General features: G+C 36.4%; 1 protein-coding gene across 2 annotated transcripts; it reads right to left on the reverse strand.

Moving 5' to 3' along the window:
* Window positions 1-14,015: 14,015 nt before the first annotated feature.
* On the reverse strand, window positions 14,016-22,946 carry LOC141611735 (UDP-xylose transporter 3-like). 2 transcript variants are annotated; one of them, XM_074430345.1, is made up of 8 exons: window positions 22,797-22,946; window positions 22,338-22,491; window positions 20,399-20,583; window positions 19,199-19,266; window positions 18,582-18,714; window positions 17,909-18,070; window positions 14,947-15,216; window positions 14,016-14,457 (listed from the first exon to the last, which is right to left on the reverse strand). In XM_074430345.1, exons 2-8 carry the CDS (start codon window positions 22,444-22,446, stop codon window positions 14,395-14,397), a joined length of 990 nt encoding a protein of 329 aa, XP_074286446.1. In that variant the 5' UTR covers window positions 22,447-22,491; window positions 22,797-22,946; the 3' UTR covers window positions 14,016-14,394. The 2 variants fall into 2 exon arrangements, with proteins under 2 accessions (XP_074286446.1, XP_074286447.1); XM_074430346.1 differs by having other exon boundaries at window positions 22,588-22,878.
* Between the last annotated feature and the right edge of the window lie 287 nt (window positions 22,947-23,233).

Genomic DNA, 23,233 nt, shown 5'->3' on the forward strand with positions numbered 1-23,233 from the left:
CAGTATTCAATTAAGTAGGCAATACAAGGAGTTACTCGATCGAGTGGTTTATTTCCACTCGATCGGAGGGTTTGACGCTTAGTTGCTCGATCGAGTGGTTTATTTCCACTCGATCGAGTGGTTTGTCCTGTAATAGAGTTTTTCCGCCTAATTTCGTATGGGCTTTTGTAATTAAGTTTAGGATTAGGTTTAGAGGAGGATTTTCGTATACTACTAAATACAGTAGACTGCGTAACTCTTCCTCATCCTATTCACTACTACTTGATCGACTTCTACTGCTTATTCATCTTTTACCTTTATTCTATACTTTGCTACTCAGATTTGGAACTTGTATTCGGTATTATTATTCCCTTTTAATTCATGTTCTTATTCTTAATTCATTTAATTGCTTCTATTTCCTTTATTCCTCTATTTTACTATTGCTATTTATTCTTATTTCATTTTATTATCATCATGTTCAATTCCTATTATCTATATGTTATTGTTGTTAATTCGATGATGATGCATAGCTAATTTCCCTTGCTAAGACTAGGGGATCCATGATTATGAAGGGATAGTGATTGAATTATTAGGTTAATGCTGGTGTAGTCCTTGTTGTTAATCGCTGCATTTATTTGTATCTGTCTAATTGAGTCGACGCAATTAGGCATTTAAATCATAGTAAACCTTGACCTGGACCGGAAGGTTGGAAGGGGTGAGACTCGTAGCGAACATTAGGGCACCATAGTGAGGGCGGAAGCTAAGCTATTTGTGCTTTAGGCGAATTGAGACCGGAAGGAGATATTCACTGCTCCTCGGACCATACTTGCATTGACCTGAGACCTAGATTACTTGACCGAATGATCATGGTGAACCGTCTGTCTTAGCTGCTTTCTTTATCTGCTTAATCCTTTTTCTCTTTCTCATTCTCATTAGTTTAGAATATTTACTCAATTAAAACCCCCCAATTTGGTTACCGTGACGAACTTAGACAAAGCTGACATTTTCCCATCTCCCTGTGGAGATCGACCCGACTTCCTTAGCTATATTAGTTAGAGCCAGTTGGTTATTTTTTATAGGTATACGACTGCCCTGTCAAATTTTGGCGCCGTTGCCGGGGAGGTGGCGCAATTTTGTTGCTTTATTTGAGTTTGTCTCTCGTCTCAAGGAATTTATTCCTTGAGACTGATCACATTTTTGCGAAGTTTTTGATTAGTTTTGCAGGTTATCTATTCTATAAGAGAACATCGTCACACCTGCTCTGCTTTGTAAACTCTATTTGCCAGGATGCCAAATATAGCCAGCCATTCGGAGCCTAATGTGGATTCGCTTCCAAAAGGTTTCTTATTACCCACTACTGAGTCGGGAACCTTTGGAATCTACCCATCCTACATACAACTGGTCGAGAGAAATCTCTTTAGGGGGGTACCTGAAGAAGATCCGTGCAGGCATATAGTGCTATTTACGGAGTATTGCTCTACCATTCCTTTTGCTGCTGGGGTGACACAGGACAAAGTGAAGGGGGTTCTCTTCCCCTTTTCTTTAGCTGATGATGCCCGGGAATGGTTGAGGGATCTTGATAGGGAGGCAGCCGGTGTCACCGACTGGAGTTCTCTTGCTTTGGTCTTTTACAGGCGATATTTCCCACCGCAGCGCACTAATGCTTTGAGAGCTCAGATCACTTCTTTTGAGCAATTGCCCACTGAAGACTTGGATGGGGCTTGGACTAGGTTCAAGAAGCTTGTTTGTTCTGTGCCTCATCACGGTTTCAAGCGTTGGTTCCTTTGCACCCAATTCTACAACGGGTTATATCGGAACCAAAGAGCTATTCTTGATAGTGTAGCTAAGGGGAGGTTCACGAAAAATGTGGAGGATGATCAAGGGTGGCGTCTTATTGAAGAGATGGCTATCCATGTTGCAGAATATGGAAATCCCCGAGGGAGTGAGCAAGTTAACGAGTTGGCAGCAGCTGCAGTGGAAAGTCCTAGCAAAAGTCTAGGTAATGTGGAGGTTACGGAAGCTATAGGTGAGAGTGTACAGGTTTGTTCAATTACTGAGCATGTGGAGATATGTGGTAGATGTGGCATGGAGGGGCATGACCCTATTACTTGTCTGGCAAGTATAGAGCGCGTCCTTACTTATCAGAAATACAAGCAAGGGGTCCCTTTTTCTCAATTATATGAAGAAATGAAGAATGTCTCTACTCCTTCTACGCCAGCGCCGCAGCCGGTCTCTCCTTCTACGAATGGGGAAATTGCCGAATTTAAGTCCCTAATGTTGAGCTTAACACAACAGTTTGGGGAGAAATGCAATAGGAACGAAACCGTTATAGTGGAGTTGAGAGAACAAGTCGCGCAGTTAACACTCGCGAAAGAACAAGCCAACCACCCACTGACATGCGACACAGTTAATGCTACGAATCTCCAAGGTGGCCTTACTCATGAAGGGCCAAAAGTACCAGAAGACGGAGTTTTGACAGCTGAAAATACCCCGGAAGATGATTTGGATGAGTTTTTGGACGAAATCCTTGCTGCGTGTTGTCCAGACACTCGATTGAGTGAAAATTCTACTCGATCGAGTGAAATAATCCATCCCATCACTCGATCGAGTGATAAATGTGGTCGATCGAGTAGTGCTCAATTTACAGATGCTCGATCGAGTGATATTCTTACTCGATCGAATGAAATAGTTGAGGAAATCACTCGATCGAGTGAAAAAAGTGATCGATCGAGTAAGCCTAAAAAACAAATCACTCGATCGAGTAAAGAAAATGGTCGATTGAGTAAAAGCCAATATGAAACCACTCGATCGAGTGAGGAAAGTACTCGATCGAGTACCAGAAGCAGCGGAGACCCTATTTTGATATCTAATTCCGCTACCGTGTCATCTTCCCCTGCTGTGGAGACGTCACGCACTGATAAAGGTAAAGAGAAAGTCGCGGGTTCACTCATTGCTACCAGAGTACCCTTCCCAAGTCGTCTGAAGGACGCGAAGGTCGAGCGACAGTACGGTAAGTTCGTGGACGTTGTGAAGAACCTCCAGGTAACTGTCCCTTTTACCGAACTTGTTACCCAGGTACCTACTTACGCTAAATTTATGAAAGATATTGTGACGCGTAAGAGAGAGCTAAGTGAATTTGAGACCGTTTCATTTATGGAAGAGTCTAGTAATTTACTTTTAAATAAGGCTCCACCTAAAATGAAAGACCCGGGTAGCTTTTCTATTACCTGTGTTATAGGCAATATGGTAATTGATAAGGCTCTTTGTGATTTAGGAGCCAGCGTAAATGTCATGCCCCTATCTGTCTGCAAGAAATTGAATATGGGTCATCTTAAATTGACTAACATTACCCTACAAATGGCTGATAGATCTGTTAGGAGACCCTTGGGTGTCTTAGAGGACGTGCCTGTGAAAATAGGCAAGTTCTTTATACCAGTAGACTTCATTGTTTTAGACATAGCTGAGGACACCCAGACCCTAATTATATTAGGAAGACCGTTCCTTTGTACAGCTGGGGCCATTATTGATGTTAAACAAGGGCGTTTGACTCTTGCAGTAGGGGATGACGCGATCACTTTTAGCCTGCCTAGCACTTTGGCTCGGCCAATGATAGAGGACACATGTTATTCTGTTGATATTATTGACGAGTCTATTAATGACTTCTGGTCGGTTTCTTTTATGAAGGACCCACTAGAAGCTCTTATGCTTTTGGATGAGTGTGCAGATAACCCAGATGACGATGATGCTGTGATGGATTTGCTTATAGATGATTTAGATGAGTGTGGACTCACCGACGCTGAGGGAGAGCAAGTGGAACAGATGATCAGTACTCTTTGCTCCATTGAGGTAAAGGTGCCTGAGCGTAAGCCTCTTCCCTCTCATCTAAAATATGCTTTCTTAGATGATACTGAGCGATATCCAATCATCGTTAGTGCTAAGCTTGATAATGATCAGCTAACTTCTTTATTAGCTGTACTTAAGAAAAACAGGAAAGCATTGGGTTATTCTTTGGATGATATCAAGGGGATTAGTCCCGATATTTGTATGCACAGGATAGAGCTGGAGGAAGATCACAAACCTTGCAGGCAGGGTCAGCGTCGGCTGAACCAGAAGATGCAAGATGTTGTGATGGCTGAGGTAATGAAGCTGCTCGACACAGGTATTATCTATTCTGTTGGTCATTCTAAATGGGTGAGTCCAGTGCAGGTGGTCCTGAAGAAAGGAGGGACTACTGTGGTTAAGAATGAGAAGAATGAGTTAATACCCACTCGAGTAGTGACTGGTTGGCGGATGTGTATAGATTACAGACAGCTGAATGCCGCCACCAAGAAAGATCACTTTCCCCTTCCTTTTATTGATCAAATGGTAGAAAGGTTAGCTTCTCATAAGTTTTTCTCCTATTTAGACGGGTATTCAGGGTTGTTTCAGATCCCTATTCACCCAGACGATCAAGCTAAGACTACATTTACTTGTCCTCAAGGCGTGTTTGCTTATCGCAGGATGCCTTTTGGTTTATGTAATGCCCCTGCCACCTTCCAAAGGTGTATGATGGGGATATTTTCAGAGTATATTGAGTCTATTATGGAAGTTTTCATGGACGATTTCAGTGTTTATGGAAGTGATTTTTCTAACTGTCTGTCTAACCTTGATAAAGTGTTGCAGCGCTGCATTGAGGTTAATCTCGTGCTTAACTGAGAGAAGTGCCATTTCATGGTCAACGAGGGAGTTGTCTTAGGGCACTTAGTTTCTGACAGGGGAATAGAAGTTGATAAAGCAAAGGTGGAAGTGATTCAGCAATTACCACCTCCTGTTAATGTTAAGGGGGTGAGGAGTTTCCTTGGCCACGCCGGCTTTTATCGCCTGTTTATCAAGGATTTCTCGAAAATTGCTAAACCACTTACACAGTTGCTACTTAAGGATGCCCTTTTTGTGTTTACTGATGAGTGTCTTTCTGCTTTTCACAGGTTAAAGCAGGTTTTAGTCTCTGCGCCGATCATACAGCCTCCCGACTGGGATTTGCCTTTTGAGATAATGTGTGATGCCAGTGACTATGAACTAGGAGCGGTGCTAGGCCAACGGAAAGACAAAGCTTTAAACGCAATCTACTAGAATGAGTTAATACCCACTCGAGTAGTGACTGGTTGGCGGATGTGTATAGATTACAGACAGCTGAATGCCGCCACCAAGAAAGATCACTTTCCCCTTCCTTTTATTGATCAAATGGTAGAAAGGTTAGCTTCTCATAAGTTTTTCTGCTATTTAGACGGGTATTCAGGGTTGTTTCAGATCCCTATTCACCCAGACGATCAAGCTAAGACTACATTTACTTGTCCTCAAGGCGTGTTTGCTTATCGCAGGATGCCTTTTGGTTTATGTAATGCCCCTGCCACCTTCCAAAGGTGTATGATGGGGATATTTTCAGAGTATATTGAGTCTATTATGGAAGTTTTCATGGACGATTTCAGTGTTTATGGAAGTGATTTTTCTAACTGTCTGTCTAACCTTGATAAAGTGTTGCGTAGTTTTGCATTGAGGTTAATCTCGTGCTTAATCGAGAGAAGTGCCATTTCATGGTCAACGAGGGAGTTGTCTTAGGGCACTTAGTTTTCGACGGGGAATAGAAGTTGATAAAGCAAAGGTGGAAGTGATTCAACAATTACCACCTCCTGTTAATGTTAAGGGGGTGAGGAGTTTCCTTGGCCACGCCGGCTTTTATCGCCGGTTTATCAAGGATTTCTCGAAAATTGCTAAACCACTTACACGCTGTTGCTACTTAAGGATGCCCTTTTTGTGTTTTCGATGAGTGTCTTTCTCGCTTTTCACGGGTTAAAGCGGGTTTTAGTCTCTGCGCCGATCATACAGCCTCCCGACTGGGATTTGCCTTTTGAGATAATGTGTGATGCCAGTGACTATGCACTAGGAGCGGTGCTAGGCCAACGGAAAGACAAAGCTTTAAACGCAATCTACTAGAATGAGTTAATACCCACTCGAGTAGTGACTGGTTGGCGGATGTGTATAGATTACGCATACGGTGAATGCCGCCACCAAGAAAGATCACTTTCCCCTTCCTTTTATTGATCAAATGGTAGAAAGGTTAGCTTCTCATAAGTTTTTCTCCTATTTAGACGGGTATTCAGGGTTGTTTCAGATCCCTATTCACCCAGACGATCAAGCTAAGACTACATTTACTTGTCCTCAAGGCGTGTTTGCTTATCGCAGGATGCCTTTTGGTTTATGTAATGCCCCTGCCACCTTCCAAAGGTGTATGATGGGGATATTTTCAGAGTATATTGAGTCTATTATGGAAGTTTTCATGGACGATTACAGTGTTTATGGAAGTGATTTTTCTAACTGTCTGTCTAACCTTGATAAAGTGTTGCGGTATTTGCATTGAGGTTAATCTCGTGCTTAATCGAGAGAAGTGCCATTTCATGGTCAACGAGGGAGTTGTCTTAGGGCACTTAGTTTACGATGAGGGGAATAGAAGTTGATAAAGCAAAGGTGGAAGTGATTCAGCAATTACCACCTCCTGTTAATGTTAAGGGGGTGAGGAGTTTCCTTGGCCACGCCGGCTTTTATCGCCGGTTTATCAAGGATTTCTCGAAAATTGCTAAACCACTTACACAGTTGCTACTTAAGGATGCCCTTTTTGTGTTTACTGATGAGTGTCTTTCTGCTTTTCACAGGTTAAAGCAGGTTTTAGTCTCTGCGCCGATCATACAGCCTCCCGACTGGGATTTGCCTTTTGAGATAATGTGTGATGCCAGTGACTATGCACTAGGAGCGGTGCTAGGCCAACGGAAAGACAAAGCTTTAAACGCAATCTACTATGCGAGCCGAACTCTGGATGAGGCTCAAGTGAAGTACACTACCACTGAAAAAGAGCTGCTAGCTGTAGTTTATGCCTTAAAGAAATTTCGTTCTTATTTGATTGGGTCAGAAGTTACTGTTTTTACTGACCATGCAGCTTTGAGGCATCTCCTTGCTAAGAAGGAGGCTAAACCACGGCTATTGAGATGGATACTCCTTCTCCAGGAGTTTGATTTGCAGATTAAAGATAAGAAAGGAGCTGAGAACGTTGTAGCTGATCATCTGTCGCAGCTGTCGCGACAAGAAGGGGAAGATTCTTTACCTATTGATGATTCTTTTCCTGATGATTCGTTATTTGCTGTATTATCGTCTATTGTTAACCAAGAGCCTTGGTATGCAGATATAGCTAACTACGTTGTCAGTGGCAAGCTGCCGCCTGACCTTTCTCATCAGCAGAGGAAGCGTTTCCTGTATAACGCTAAGCAGTATTTTTGGGGTGATCCTTATTTGTTTAAGGAATGTGCAGACGGTCTCTACAGATGGTGTATTCCGCAGTGGGAGGCCAAAGTAGTCCTGGAAGGCTGTCACTCCTCTTCCTATGGTGGTCACCACGGTCCATCGCGCACCGTGGCTAAGGTACTTCAGTCTGGTTTTTACTGGCCTTCTTTGTTTGCTGATGCTAAGTCTTTTGTTTGACTTGTGATGCCTGCCAACGATCAGGGAACATTTCAAAGAGACATGAGATGCCACAAAATGGTATCTTAGAGGTTGAGGTTTTCGATGTCTGGGGCATTGATTTCCAAGGACCGTTCCCGTCTAGTAAAGGTAACAGGTACATTTTAGTAGCTGTAGATTATGTGTCGAAGTAGGTTGAGGCAATTGCCTCGCCTCATTGTGATGCCAAGACCGTGATAAAAATGTTTAAAAAGGTCATATTTTCCCGATTTGGTGTCCCTAGGGCCGTCATTAGTGATGGGGGAATGCACTTTAAAGAAAAGAAACTAACTTCCATTCTGTCTAAAGTTGGTGTCCAACACCGGCGTGGTTTGGGGTATCATCCCCAAAATAGCGGTCAGGTTGAGGTCTCTAATCGCGAGTTGAAAGAGATCTTGTCTAAGGTAGTTTCTAAATCACGGAAGGACTGGAGTCTTAAACTAGAAGACACATTATGGGCCTACAGAACTGCCTTTAAGACACCAATTGGTGCATCACCTTATAGGTTAGTTTATGGGAAATCATGTCATTTACCTGTTGAGTTGGAGTGTAAGGCTTGGTGGGCAATTCGTGAGCTTAACTTTGATCCTAAGTTGTGTTGTCAGAATCGTCTTTTGCAGCTAGATGAATTGGAAGAATTTAGGCTTAATGCCTATGATAGCTCGCGCATTTATAAAGAAAAGACGAAGAGATGGCATGACAAAAGAATTCTACCTCGGGAGTTTCATGTTGGGCAAAAGGTGCTGCTATTTAATGCCCGACTGCGATTATTTCCTGGCAAGCTGAAGTCCAGGTGGAGTGGTCCTTATACGGTGACAGCTGTTACTAGATATGGATCCGTTGAGCTAGAAGGTCCCGAGGGAAATCGGTTCAAGGTGAATGGGCAATATGTGAAGCATTATCACGAGGCAAATGAAGCAGACAATCGTGTTGAAGTCCTGTACTTCGACGAGCTTGACGCGCCAGTTAATTGATGCCAGAAAGGTCGTGTGGGACCTCTTAAACATGCGCTCTCCGGGAGGCAACTCGGACTGTTTTGTTGTATTTTTGTTGAACTATTTCCTTGCTTTTAGTTTTTTGTTGAACTTTAGAACACAAAACTATGCTTTTTCTACATTCCCTATGCTCTTATACGTGTTTTGCAGGTGTAAGTACTCGATCGAGAGGTTTTTCTACTCGATCGAGAACTTTTGCCAAGAGATTCACTCGATCGAGTACTATTTTTACTCGATCGACAAGCTGCATAACCAAGATCACTCGATCGAGTAACAATTTTCTCGATCGAGCACTTTCTGACACCAAATTACTCGGTCGAGGTATTCCAAGCCACTCGATCGAGTAGTTTTGTCTTCTAGCCGTTACTTTTCGTCTGTTGAGCTACTGCTCGACTTCCTTTGACCTCCCATGTTCATGGTCGGTTTGGGGAGGTCCCTCTTCACGACGTTTTGTAAGTCTTCCGACTCCACTTATCCTTTTCTCCTTAGTTTGCATTTCTTTCCCTATTTTTGGTACAATGAGGGCATTGTACGGTTCGGTTTGGGGAGGTATGCATCCATATCTGTGTCTGCATGTTTTCTTGCATTTTCGTTTGCACGTTTATTTATTTTCGCATGCATTGTCGTTTTTAATTCAAAAATCACATAAATTTCAAAAATTCCACGTTTAATTTGAGTCGGAACGTTTGAACTTTGACGCTACATTGAATTCCTACCTTAGCCCTGCATTTTCTTCACATATAGTTGGCATGATTATGTGCATGATCTACGAGTTGTTGTTTCTCTCTTATCTGAACGAATAGACTTGACTCATATATTGGCAAGCTACACTACATTCTGAGGCTAGGGTTTTATAAACTGGTGACATTCATGACCGGTTTCATTTAGGATGTGAGTAGTACTCTCTGTAAGGCATGTAACATCAAAGCATAAGCATGAGTCTAGTCTTCTTAATACCTGTATGCATTCGGTCTGTGGATGGTGACACATGTTAGGAGAGGCAGTTCCCTTTTATTTCATTCTACCCATGAGCCCCACATAGCCAAATTGCCCTTTTTGTCCTACTAGCTACTAACTATAATCTTTCCTACCCTAACCGAGCTAGTGATGTGTAGCTGTTTGGAATGCTTTACTGCAGTTTGGTTATTTTTATCTGATTTCAGAAGTTGGTGGAAGAATTGAAGGGAATGAAAAAAATGATGAATGAAAATGAAAAAAAAAGAGAAAAAAAAAAGAATGAAAATGAAAAAAAGAGAAAAAAAAAAAAAAGAAAGAATCATGTGCAGAAAGAAAAATGAAAATTGTATGGATAATTCCCACTCCCATGTTTTATTTATATTCTATGGGGAGTTGACAAGTTTATGGCGTATTGTGAGTTGACTGCATTGAATTTGCACCGTTTTGTTTTGTTGTATTGAGTACGAAGTTGGGATGCAGTTCAATATTTGGACTCGTTGTTGCTAGCCTGGCTACTAACTCCACATATCCAAATTCATCTTAGCCCCTTCTTACCCATTACCTCACTTACCCAAATGTAAGTCCTCGGCATGTGTCTTGGTCATTAGTATGGTTGGAATGCGTATGTACGGTTGTAGAGACTTTATTCATGTTAACTGCATGCATGTTCTTATAGGTCGAGTTAGGTGAGTGTCTTTACTTCTTTCTATCTTTCACATATATACTCACCTCGTGCCTAAATTTGAGTGATGAGCCACCCGTGAGAGTCCGATACTTTTGAGTCTTGCAAGGTCGACGGTTCAGTAAGTTTGAAACATTGATTTAACTCGTTTGCACTTATCATTTGCCACTTTGTTAGTTATTGTATTAAACTGGTTTTGGAGGATGATCTGTAGCTGATGCGTTGGTCCTGTTCCACTGTTTATTCTTAGTTGCATTCATAGTTTGCTTGGGGACAAGCAAAGGTTTGGTTTGGGGAGATTTGATGCATGTATTTTATATAAGGTTTTTACCTCATTTTTACACGCACTTTTGTATTATTTACGTGACATCTAGCTACAAATACCCCCGAATAGTCTACTTTGGTTCGTTTTATGTAAATTGCAGGAATAAACCATAGAGGAGCTAAATCGAGCCTAAACTCGTCCCATTTGCATGCATTTATGGAGAACAAGGAGCCGGAGCTTGGAATCTATCACTTTGAAGACGCATAAGCTGGTTTCGGAAGGTGTCTAGTGCTCAAACGTGCCAAAATAGCTCGATCGACTACTTTTCTAGTCGATCGAATGCTTTATATACTGAAGGTTACTCGATCGAGCAGTCCCAGTATTCAATTAAGTAGGCAATACAAGGAGTTACTCGATCGAGTGGTTTATTTCCACTCGATCGGAGGGTTTGACGCTTAGTTGCTCGATCGAGTGGTTTATTTCCACTCGATCGAGTGGTTTGGCCTGTAATAGAGTTTTTCCGCCTAATTTCGTATGGGCTTTTGTAATTAAGTTTAGGATTAGGTTTAGAGGAGGATTTTCGTATACTACTAAATACAGTAGACTGCGTAACTCTTCCTCATCCTATTCACTACTACTTGATCGACTTCTACTGCTTATTCATCTTTTACCTTTCTTCTATACTTTGCTACTCAGATTTGGAACTTGTATTCGGTATTATTATTCCCTTTTAATTCATGTTCTTATTCTTAATTCATTTAATTGCTTCTATTTCCTTTATTCCTCTATTTTACTATTGCTATTTATTCTTATTTCATTTTATTATCATCATGTTCAATTCCTATTATCTATATGTTATTGTTGTTAATTCGATGATGATGCATAGCTAATTTCCCTTGCTAAGACTAGGGGATCCATGATTATGAAGGGATAGTGATTGAATTATTAGGTTAATGCTGGTGTAGTCCTTGTTGTTAATCGCTGCATTTATTTGTATCTGTCTAATTGAGTCGACGCAATTAGGCATTTAAATCATAGTAAACCTTGACCTGGACCGGAAGGTTGGAAGGGGTGAGACTCGTAGCGAACATTAGGGCACCGTAGTGAGTGCGGAAGCTAAGCTATTTGTGCTTTAGGGCGAATTGAGACCGGAAGGAGATATTCACTGCTCCTCGGACCATACTTGCATTGACCTGAGACCTAGATTACTTGACCGAATGATCATGGTGAACCGTCTGTCTTAGCTGCTTTCTTTATCTGCTTAATCCTTTTTCTCTGTCTTTTTCTCTTTCTCATTCTCATTAGTTTAGAATATTTACTCAATTAAAACCCCCCAATTTGGTTACCGTGACGAACTTAGACAAAGCTGACATTTTTCCATCTCCCTGTGGAGATCGACCCGACTTCCCTAGCTATATTAGTTAGAGCCAGTTGGTTATTTTTTATAGGTATACGACTGCCCTGTCAGTCATGTAACCAATACTGAGTAGGGAAACTCTACCTGGAATAGCAATCACCACGGACGATCTAGCAGCTAATCAGAATCTCTCCTCTACGAATCCTCCTCCTATAACATGCACACATACAATTACCAACTACACATCACAAAACACCCCAAAAACCCCGAACATTACCCAATTAGGGTTTTAATGAAACTTAACCAAACGCTATAAAAATTATACAAGGAACTTACCCTTGACACGACGATCACAACGGTATAACGAACAAGATGATCCGATGAACCTAGCCTTGGTGATTTGCCAATAACGCGAGAGATGCGAACAACGTAACTTATAATCTCTCTTGAATGGTTTTAGAATGTTGAAAAGTGTTTAAGAAAATAATGACGGAAGCTTTTATATTAATCTCGCGTTATTAACAAAACCCGTCTAAACAAACCCGTAAAACACACTTACTCGATCGAGTAAGTCACTTACTCGATCGAGTGTCCCTTACTTGATCGAGTCCCCAACTTACTCGATCGAGTACCCTACATGCAGACTACTGTTTTGCGTAAAAAGCTACTTACTCGAGAGTAAGTCCGACTCGATAGAGTACCCATAGACATAGAAAACCGTAGTATTACAACTATTTAAACCAATTTGTGATAATCAACAGTCTCACCTAAAGCTAGCAAACAATGGCGCGACCCAAAAAAATGACAATCGTGACACGAAATTGACATGTTTGTGTTGAGACTTAATGACCTATTTAGTATTTACATGAGACCGTGAGAGGGGTCGGCACTAACACGATATAAAATTTAAATGGGTCTGATGTCAACCAGGTTCTCTAAACATGAAACCGACACGAATACCCAATTACAAACTACAAGGGTTCACATGTGCACTGGCATACTTGTTAACCAAATGGATTTGGATAGTTAACATAGTATTGCGTACTTAACCATAAGCCAAACTCAGTATCTTCTTGGCAATGGCGTAAGGTTATGAGTCTTCGAAATATATTTAGAAAAGGACTGAGATGGCAGGTAGGAAATGGTAGCAATATTAAGTCATATTAATGTCCCACCGCATTGTCTTCTGTGCAACTATCCTATTGAAAACAAAGACCATTTCTTTTACGAGTGTCCCTTGATTGGGTCTGTCATCCAAGATATGAATATTATTATCTTCAACGAGTTTTTGTCAAACTATGATAATATTACAAATCAAAGTTTTCTAATGAAACTTAATTATCTCAAAGATACAATTCCAAAAGATGATTTCATTAAAATTATTTTTACTTGGTGAAATGCATGGTTTTATAAAAATGACATTATCTTTAATAATGTTCATTTCAATATTAGCAAACTTATTACTTTATATAATAATAGGACTAAGACTTGGAACATGACTAGATATAAGGATCTCAACCACCCTGAAAAAGACGAGTCAGCTAGAAACAACTCTAGTGAGGAAGAAACCAGGTGAGAAAAACCTAAAAACGGATTCCTAAAGTTAAATTTTGACGGATCGAGAATAGAAAGTAATAAAGCTGCTTTAGGATATTCTACAAGAGATCATAATGGAAAAGTCGTTTTGTTGGGAGCAAAAACGTGCGGATCCAATAGTATCCTTGTTGCGGAAGCTCTCGCTTTAAAAGAAGGTATTTTAGCAGCTAAATACTTACGAATCTCAAAGTTAATTGTCAAGGGTGATAATTTATGTGTTATTAACTCAATTCGAGGTACTTCACAAATTCCACGGGAAAGGATGTGAAATTAGACCTTCATTTTTTCGATGAAATGATGATTAAACATTGCTTTCGTGAAGCCAATAAAATTGCTGACTTCATGGCTTCTACTGGACATTCTTGTCAAACTCTTTCGAGGTGGTTTGATAGCCGATGGCTTCAACTTACCTCACTCATTCGAAATAATGAGCTAGGTTGGTCCTACCCTAGAGGATTAACTAGTTTTCTTATCTTATTAAAAAAAAAACATAGTATTGCGTACATTTTACTGGAGTCACAACTTGACCAAATTTTTGAAACCTACCCTTCATCAAATTTTTGAAACATTCACAAGGAATCACAACTTGACCATTTCCAAGAAATAAGAGATCAAGGCTCCGACCCTTAATCGCAATTTTGATCATTCACGACTAGGCCATTGAGCCACAAACTATCAGCTGCCATTTTATGGGATGAATTGTATATCAAACCAACCTTGAAGATGGGAAAGAACCGAAATCTAGTAAGTCGCTTTTTAAGCTCATAATTCTATAGTTATATCTTTGCACTACATAAAAGACTAAATCCTGATACCAAACTAAAAGTATGACAAAAATGATAATAAATGGAGAGTATTTTCTGAACAAATAAGATTCCAAGCTATTGCTGAAATCTCCCATATCAGCAGCTCCTACCTGTTGATTCAGGGGATGATGGCGCCATTACATGAGAACTTCTGTTGATTATAATTTTCTTCATAAGAGCCTTTCTGAAATACTTCTACAGAAATCCATAGAAGCATTTCTGAAATATCATTTTTAGGTTGACAATTTGGCACCACCTTCCAGTTTCAGTAGAGGATCCGAGTCATCTGCTTTAACCTAGTTTATAATAAATAAAACAAAAGGAGTGAGACCCTATGTTACTCAGACTTGGGTATGGGTGATGGATAGTGTACATATCTAAGTGTCAAAACTCCACGACTCAGGTTATTAAAATGAGGATACTAGTACGGAAATACGTCTTCGAAATAGAAATTTATCTTTAAATTTGTTATACCTAAATGTTCTTTTCAAGTGAAATAGAGACATATGAGCAATAAGACTTAAAAATTAATACTCTTCCACTACTTTTGTCACGTGGGCCTCCCATTATGGCTCTGTCAGAAATAGTGACGGATAGGTAAGAGTCTAATATGGATTCAATATCCATACCCTGGAGAGACGTGTTACACACGGTCCAGCACGCCATAAGAAAAGAGAAAGTAACACAGATGAGAGGTCATTAGGAATTCACAGGTGGCACGATGCAAGTAGCTTAAAAGTGGAAGCTATCTGATCTCCGAAAACAATTTCATGAGGACACGATACCTGAGACAAAGATGCTGGTTCTTCAACTTTCTTCTGACCTTCCCGGGTACAGTAGTAGGAATAAAGAATCATCCCAACTAATGCAACAAGAATTCCCAAAATGTTTCTCCAGCTAAAAGGATCACGAAGCAAGATATAGCCGAATGCCAAAACTAGGCATGTTTTCAAATGTCCCAGAACCTGGTAAGTAACCGGAGATGTCTTCCCAATCACAAGGAAAGTACTGAAGTTAACAGAGACGGATATCAAGCAGGAGAGAATGATGACAACCTGCAATGAGTCATGAAGACAGGTCAAATATCTTTTTCATTAGAAAAGGTAGGGCTTATTTAAAGATACACAATACAACAACAACATTAAAGCAATGCCTCCATGCTCCTGCAAATCGCGGGATTATTGAGACTGTTTTCGGATTTTCATCAATGAAAATTGCAGTTGAGAATTGACAGCTACTTCTTAAAAAATATATGATAATAATGATGATGATGATGATGATGATGATGATGATGATGATGATGATGATGATGATGATGATGATGATGATGATGATGATGATGATGATGATGATGATGATGATGATGATGATGATGATGATGATGATGATGATGATGATGATGATGATGATGATAATAATAATGATAATAATAATAATAATAATAATAATAATAATAATAATAATAATAATAATAATAATAATAATAATAATAATAATAATAATAATAATAATAATAATAATAATAATAATAATAATAATAATAATAATAATAATAATAATAATAATAATAATAATAATAATAATAATAATAATAATAATAATAATAATAATAATAATAATAATAATAATAATAATAATAATAATAATAATAATAATAATAATAATAATAATAATAATAATAATAATAATAATAATAATAATAATAATAATAATAATAATAATAATAATAATAATAATAATAATAATAATAATAATAATAATAATAATAATAATAATAATAATAATAATAATAATAATAATAATAATAATAATAATAATAATAATAATAATAATAATAATAATAATAATAATAATAATAATAATAATAATAATAATAATAATAATAATAATAATAATAATAATAATAATAATAATAATAATAATAATAATAATAATAATAATAATAATAATAATAATAATAATAATAATAATAACGGCATAACCTTGTCCGGGACACTCTCTTCGACATCTGCTATAGATCTGGTATTTCTGCGGGGAAGGAGGTTGATATCGGTTTGGTTGATGGGCATGGTGGCTCTCTTCGTCCTGCGGATTTATTGCTTTATTCTTGGGACAGGGGGCGTGATGTGTGCGTCGACCTGACAGGTTCTTCACCTTTGACTCGGGATCGGGTTAGCGGATTTTGTCCGGCCGGGTTGTCGCCCGATCTTTGCTTTCGGCGAAAGTGTGCTAAGTATGGGGATTTGTGCGCGGTAGGGGGTTATGGTTTCCTACCTTTCTCTTTCTCTTCACTTGGGAAGTTGAGTTCGGATCTTTGTTGCCTTGCTCAGCGGATCCCGAAATTCTCGGCATCTCGGGATCTTTGGGGCTCGGGTAGCCGCTTACATTTTTACTCGTATTAGCTTTACTATTGCTAAGGGTGTGGGAGCCCAGATTGTCTCTCGGCTCCCCACCAATTTCATGTAAACCTTTTATTTTTATTATAATGAAAGCTGCGCGCATTTTATAATAATAATAATAATAATAATAATAATAATAATAATAATAATAATAATAATAATAATAATAATAATAATAATAATAATAATAATAATAATAATAATAATAATAATAATAATAATAATAATAATAATAATAATAATAATAATAATAATAATAATAATAATATAATAATAATAATAATAATAATAATAATAATAATAATAATAATAATAATAATAATAATAATAATAATAATAATAATAATAATAATAATAATAATAATAATAATAATAATAATAATAATAATAATAATAATAATAATAATAATAATAATAATAATAATAATAATAATAATAATAATAATAATAATAATAATAATAATAATAATAATAATAATAATAATAATAATAATAATAATAATAATAATAATAATAATAATAATAATAATAATAATAATAATAATAATAATAATAATAATAATAATAATAATAATAATAATAATAATAATAATAATAATAATAATAATAATAATAATAATAATAATAATAATAATAATAATAATAATAATAATAATAATAATAATAATAATAATAATAATAATAATAATAATAATAATAATAATAATAATAATAATAATAATAATAATAATAATAATAATAATAATAATAATAATAATAATAATAATAATAATAATAATAATAATAATAATAATAATAATAATAATAATAATAATAATAATAATAATAATAATAATAATAATAATAATAATAATAATAATAATAATAATAATAATAATAATAATAATAATAATAATAATAATAATAATAATAATAATAATAATAATAATAATAATAATAATAATAATAATAATAATAATAATAATAATAATAATAATAATAATAATAATAATAATAATAATAATAATAATAATAATAATAATAATAATAATAATAATAATAATAATAATAATAATAATAATAATAATAATAATAATAATAATAATAATAATAATAATAATAATAATAATAATAATAATAATAATAATAATAATAATAATAATAATAATAATAATAATAATAATAATAATAATAATAATAATAATAATAATAATAATAATAATAATAATAATAATAATAATAATAATAATAATAATAATAATAATAATAATAATAATAATAATAATAATAATAATAATAATAATAATAATAATAATAATAATAATAATAATAATAATAATAATAAAGCGCGGCAATTTTAATTTCTTACCACTACTTGTGTTGTATATTTGAAACCAAAAACATTTTGATTTGTTAAAAGCTTATCCAGAAATGGCCCAGAGATTAACAAGGTTGCTGCTTGATATGGACTGGACTGGTAGAGCAGCTGAGTTGAAGAAACTTTAAACTTCTTTTGGATAGTATTAGTCATCTGAAAGATATCGTTAAGAACTCAAACAAAGATACCACATGTTGACAAAAACATATTCAACTATCCACACATTTTTATCGGATCATTTACGGTATATTACTACAGCTGCATTGGCCAATTGAGTCAAAGTGTGTGGCTATGTTACTCAAACTCGGCTAGAAGTAACTGACACGAGTGCATGTCAAGGGTTGGACTTGGCTACTAGTGAAAGAATAAAAATCATGTTCTTAGAGTAAAAAGACAATCCACACAAGGTAATGTGAAGATTGAAGACTAGGATTGTTGCAGTAACATAAGGGAGCGGGACATCATCAACTACATTGAATACATTCTTAACCGTGATCCATGCATCATGAACCAATTCGTCCAAATGAGAGATCGCAATGTACAGAAGCATATTCAGACATTTGCATTTGTGGCTTGAGCACAAATCTAAAAACCGTAAATAACTTTGACCACTCTTAAAAATTTACCAAATTGAAATATTAGCAGAATAACCTAAAAAGGATACAATCTGTGCAACACAGGTGGTGACAACAGCAAGGAAAGACAAGAAAGAACCCAGTGCATTCAGTTGAAGATCTGTAACAGTTGCAATCCCCACACCTAGAAGTAGCACACCAAGAGATCCTTTTATGCTCTGGCTGCAAAAATTAATATAAAAAGTAGAACCTTATAAGTCAAACAACAAAATAAACGGCCGTTACACGTGCTTCCAGCCTCCCAGGGAAGAACACTAACATTTTCAACTCAAAGAAAGTAAGAGAAAGTATTGGAACAAATATGTAGACCAGCAAAGTTTCACGAGATGATTCTTACAAAAGGCTGAAAATCTCAAATTACACATTGCACGAAGACTATCTTGCTTCTTATTTATTCCTGATGAATCAAATTTTGTCACAGTTTGAAAGTTTTCTCAAAGATGTAATAGCACCAGCTAATACCGCTAACTGTTTACAGCTTTGTAGAACTAACAAAAAGGGTAATTGACCCCACTCTAGTGCGTATAGTCTGCCTACCTTCTATTCTATTACTATAATAGGCAATGTATGCAGAAGTATTACCAAAAGAAATGCTCCTAATAGAACGCATTTTTCTGTAACGTTACTACTGAACCCTTGCACTAACCTGAATTTCTTTTGAAGAAACATCGTCTCAAGAAATACGGTGCATGGGATGATTGCAAGCTTTGTCATCTACAATGGAGGGCAGAAAACAAACATATCACTCACTATGTTTCAGAAATGGCTACTTACCAAACCTAGGCGGAAGTAAAGAGACTAGAAACATAAACAAAGCAGAGGAGAAACGTGTGATACATTTATATATCGTGTTTCAAAATAGTGAAGTGTTTTATTTATTCCACAGTCCACACATCACAGGCTATGAGAAACACACAATAGTATGTCACAAATTTTATATGTTGGCAAAACTTATACTCCATTTATCCCATTATATTGTTCCCGTTTGATTTTTGACCATATGTTTCAAAAATATCCAATAGTTACAGCATTTTCCAATTGTTATCATGTAATAGTTTGTTATGATAAATTAAAATTAAAAATACACAGTATCTATCTCTCAGTTTAAAAAGAGTGAGGCACGTCGAGGCATGGTTTTAAATATCTGCGGCAGCACCGACATGGAGTTATCAAGATTTTGCAATGGAGTTATCAAGGTTTTGCAGTTTATTGTTATTGAGATCGGATTTAGTGCATGTTGAGACGATATTGGCCACATTTAATGAGATTAGGTTGTGACAACCGATATTGCAACCATGACTGTAATCATGATCTAATACTATGCACTGAGGCCATAAAGATCTATGGTGATCAGGCACAAGGCATGAAACAAAAGTGCAAGCCTGGTGAACACAGGGAGCATCGTTTTAGCAAACAAAATTCTATTTTCAAAATAAAATATTGTGCTACAATACCTTTTGGGATTTTAAAAGGACTAACATGTAAGATATGGGCAATGGAATTTGCAAGGTAATATCCATCGCGTGTTGCGCCTTGCATAAAGCGCAACTAAGCCATCCAAACACTATTTGGCTAGTGCATCAGTGATTAGTGGTTTGAGCTCTGGGACTTTTTCAAACGTAGCTATATATATCTTTAATATATTTGGACTAATTAATGGTAAAAGTTGACATCAACTGAAATCAAAGTAAAATAGATATAACAAAATTTGGAATGGGGCATACGCTGACACAAAAATACTATGAAATTGAGTACAGCCTCATCTGACAAGTAAGAAATGCTGACAAATGACGCGAAATTAAAAGCGGATCACCATTTATATGGAGACTTAAAAGATATTTCCTACCTGATAGAAACCAACAGAATTGAAACCCAAACTGAGGTTCAGAAGCCCAATGGAAATCCCATTCAGAATGCCAAAACCCAATACAGCACTTGGTTCAAAAGGTTTGTGTTCGAAAAATTTCAATTTTAGAGCAACATGAAGTGAACAGAAAGTAACCAGAAGATGCCAGCTTGTCAATGTTGTAGCTGCAAACACGCATAGAAGAATATCAGAAACCGAAAAAATCTGGCAATTGGCAGTCTAGTTAGTTTAGCAGCAGCTCCAGACAGACGAACAAGGAACAATATATATTGCATGTTAACAGCATCACATCAATAACCATTTTTTTGGATTTTTTTTTATATTTGTAAAATATTTCTTTGATATTAAAAGTAACATTTTAGAATCATATTACAATTGTTGATATATATTGGTCTTCCTTTCACAAAAGTTAAAGAAACAAGGAACAATATATATTGGTCTTCCTTTCATACCCTCCATCCAAACAAAGGGTAAGAAAATTCACGAAAGTTAAAGAAACTTGCTCACAAGATGCAATTTTAATTTATCCCCTAAAGAACGCATTAAACACAAAGAAATACTCCGTCATTATACAGACAGTCATATACCATCAACAAGAGAAGAATGTAAAATATATTGTGAGCTGGAATTCCAATTGCGTTTTACATTAAGAACGAAAAGGTCCCATGCTCCTCAAGACGTCAAACTGAAGTCGTATAAAATCATCCTCCGAAATGTAACTTCTCACCAGAACCCAATCCCCTTAGAGACTTACCCACTAACCTATCCAACCGCCATGGTTAAAATGATCAACAATCAATCAAAACCACGTGATTTCACTAAACAATGGGGGAAAACTAATAGTTCAACCACCACTATCACTTTACCCAATCTCTCTAGATCTAAAAACCAATAAATGGCTACATCTATAAACAAATAAATGGCTAATTTATAAAAATAACTCAACAATAAATACAGCTAACGTATAAAAGAATATATACAACTACAAATATGGCTAACATAAAGCATAAACTTTAGCCTCCATCAAGGTTCAAATGCTTTCATCCTTCTACTCAAGTTTCAAATGATAAGAAGTCACATTACGCCATGTTGAATGGTGCATTCCATTTCTTTAACCCTTCAGTTGTGCACAATTGATGGCCACTGCCCGATTCCACTAAAACTATACATGAACTATATCAGCAACTTACGCAAATGCAACACTGCCACAGTGCCTCAAAGGCTTCCGCCTATGGTGGCATAAGGGGTCGGATTTAGGCATCCTTCTCTTCATAGGAAACTCCTAAGATTGTTTCCAAATGACCCACTATGAACGAAAACTCCACGATGCAAACACTTTAATGGCTCATTTTGCTTCATTACATTATCTTCTAAAGCCAAAGAATAGTAACACTTAGATTCTATTGCAAGTGACAACGACTTAAATAAAGCTTGGTACAAACCATCATTGACTATCTTGCAATAGATCGGATTTTACGTTCTTGAGCTTGTGGTGTATTTAAGCTAAAGAAAACAATGTTACTTAGGCATTTTACTGCAGCGACATGTTACATGTCTAACATCTCGATGCAACACGAAACCTCGACACTTGATTTTATACAAGAAACATAACACTTTTATTCATAAAACAGCCGATTCCAAAAGGATTCTACTCCCGTGTTGTGTTGGAATTTGGACACATTTCACCATAATTCAAACACAAACACAAAACACAAACACAAACACAAACATTTCACCATACACCATCTACACATAAGTCTCTTGCTACTTATCGAATCCTACACATTAAAACAGCACTTGTACAGCTTTAAAAAGGGCGACAAATAACATCACATTAAGGTTATCACAATATAAACACAGAATAGGAGAGAAAATAACTCGAAATCTCGAAAATGAGAGAATAGAGAAAATGACTGACCAAAATTAAAACCCAAGGTACTCATAAGGGCTTTATTGCAAATGACAATAGAAACAGAAGACACCACTGAGAGGCTCAATGCCCCAACTGTTCCTAGCTTTTCACTCATTTTGTACCAACGATCAAACTTCTTTAACTTTCTTCACTTTAACACCTACAAATTACCCACAAAAGATAAATCATAACAAATTCAGTAAAAATGTCAACAAATCAAAAGAACACAAATTGTGGCAAAATATGAAGAACCCACCTAGTATTTCAATCAAAGATGATGAATTTCGAAGAATTTAAGGGATTGAAGAACAGATCTAATGATGGGTAGTACAAGAAACGATGATATAAAACAAAAACTAAAGGGAAATCTGAAAAAAGGGTACTTATAGTATAGATAGATTGTAAAGAAAATGAAAAAGAGAAATAAATCAGAAAGAAGAAGGAAGAAAAGATCTTGGATCTTGCCTTTAAATGTAAGGTAAAGGGAAAAGAGCGAGATCAACGCTGAAACTTGGGCTGTCGATCTCATTAATGTTGGTAGGATACTACCTTACAACCAACATTGTGCCAACCTTCACTATTCACGATTTTTTACTATTTGGGAATTTAATAGTTAAATCGGTAATGATAAATACAGCCCTTAATTTAAAAACTAAATTACTTCCCAAAATGGAATTAAATTACGAATTTATGACACAATTACGTGTAAATTGATGTCATTAATGCTTGATTTAAGGTTTTCATTCCTTTTTTGGCACCCTAAATACAACCCTAAGGGAATAATACTCGATTGAGCATTTGTTGTACTCGGTCGAGTATGGAACTCCATCGATTGATATTTGGGGTGATCGAGTGAGCTTAATTTGTCTTAAATCCACTATTGCGGTTTACTTAAATAAGAT

Source organism: Silene latifolia, chromosome 11, assembly GCF_048544455.1.
Source record: "Silene latifolia isolate original U9 population chromosome 11, ASM4854445v1, whole genome shotgun sequence".
NCBI lineage: Eukaryota > Viridiplantae > Streptophyta > Magnoliopsida > Caryophyllales > Caryophyllaceae > Silene > Silene latifolia.

Bases quoted from the DNA above. Each gene is read 5' to 3' on its own strand.
- LOC141611735 (XM_074430345.1), bottom strand. From the start codon at position 22,446: ATGAGTGAAAAGCTAGGAACAGTTGGGGCATTGAGCCTCTCAGTGGTG. The intron at 18,715-19,198 runs GTTAGTGCAAGG...TAATTTTTGCAG, and splicing joins TTTCTTCAAAAGAAATTCAG to CCAGAGCATAAAAGGATCTC. The intron at 18,071-18,581 runs GTATCCTTTTTA...GATATCTTTCAG, and splicing joins CCACCTGTGTTGCACAGATT to ATGACTAATACTATCCAAAA.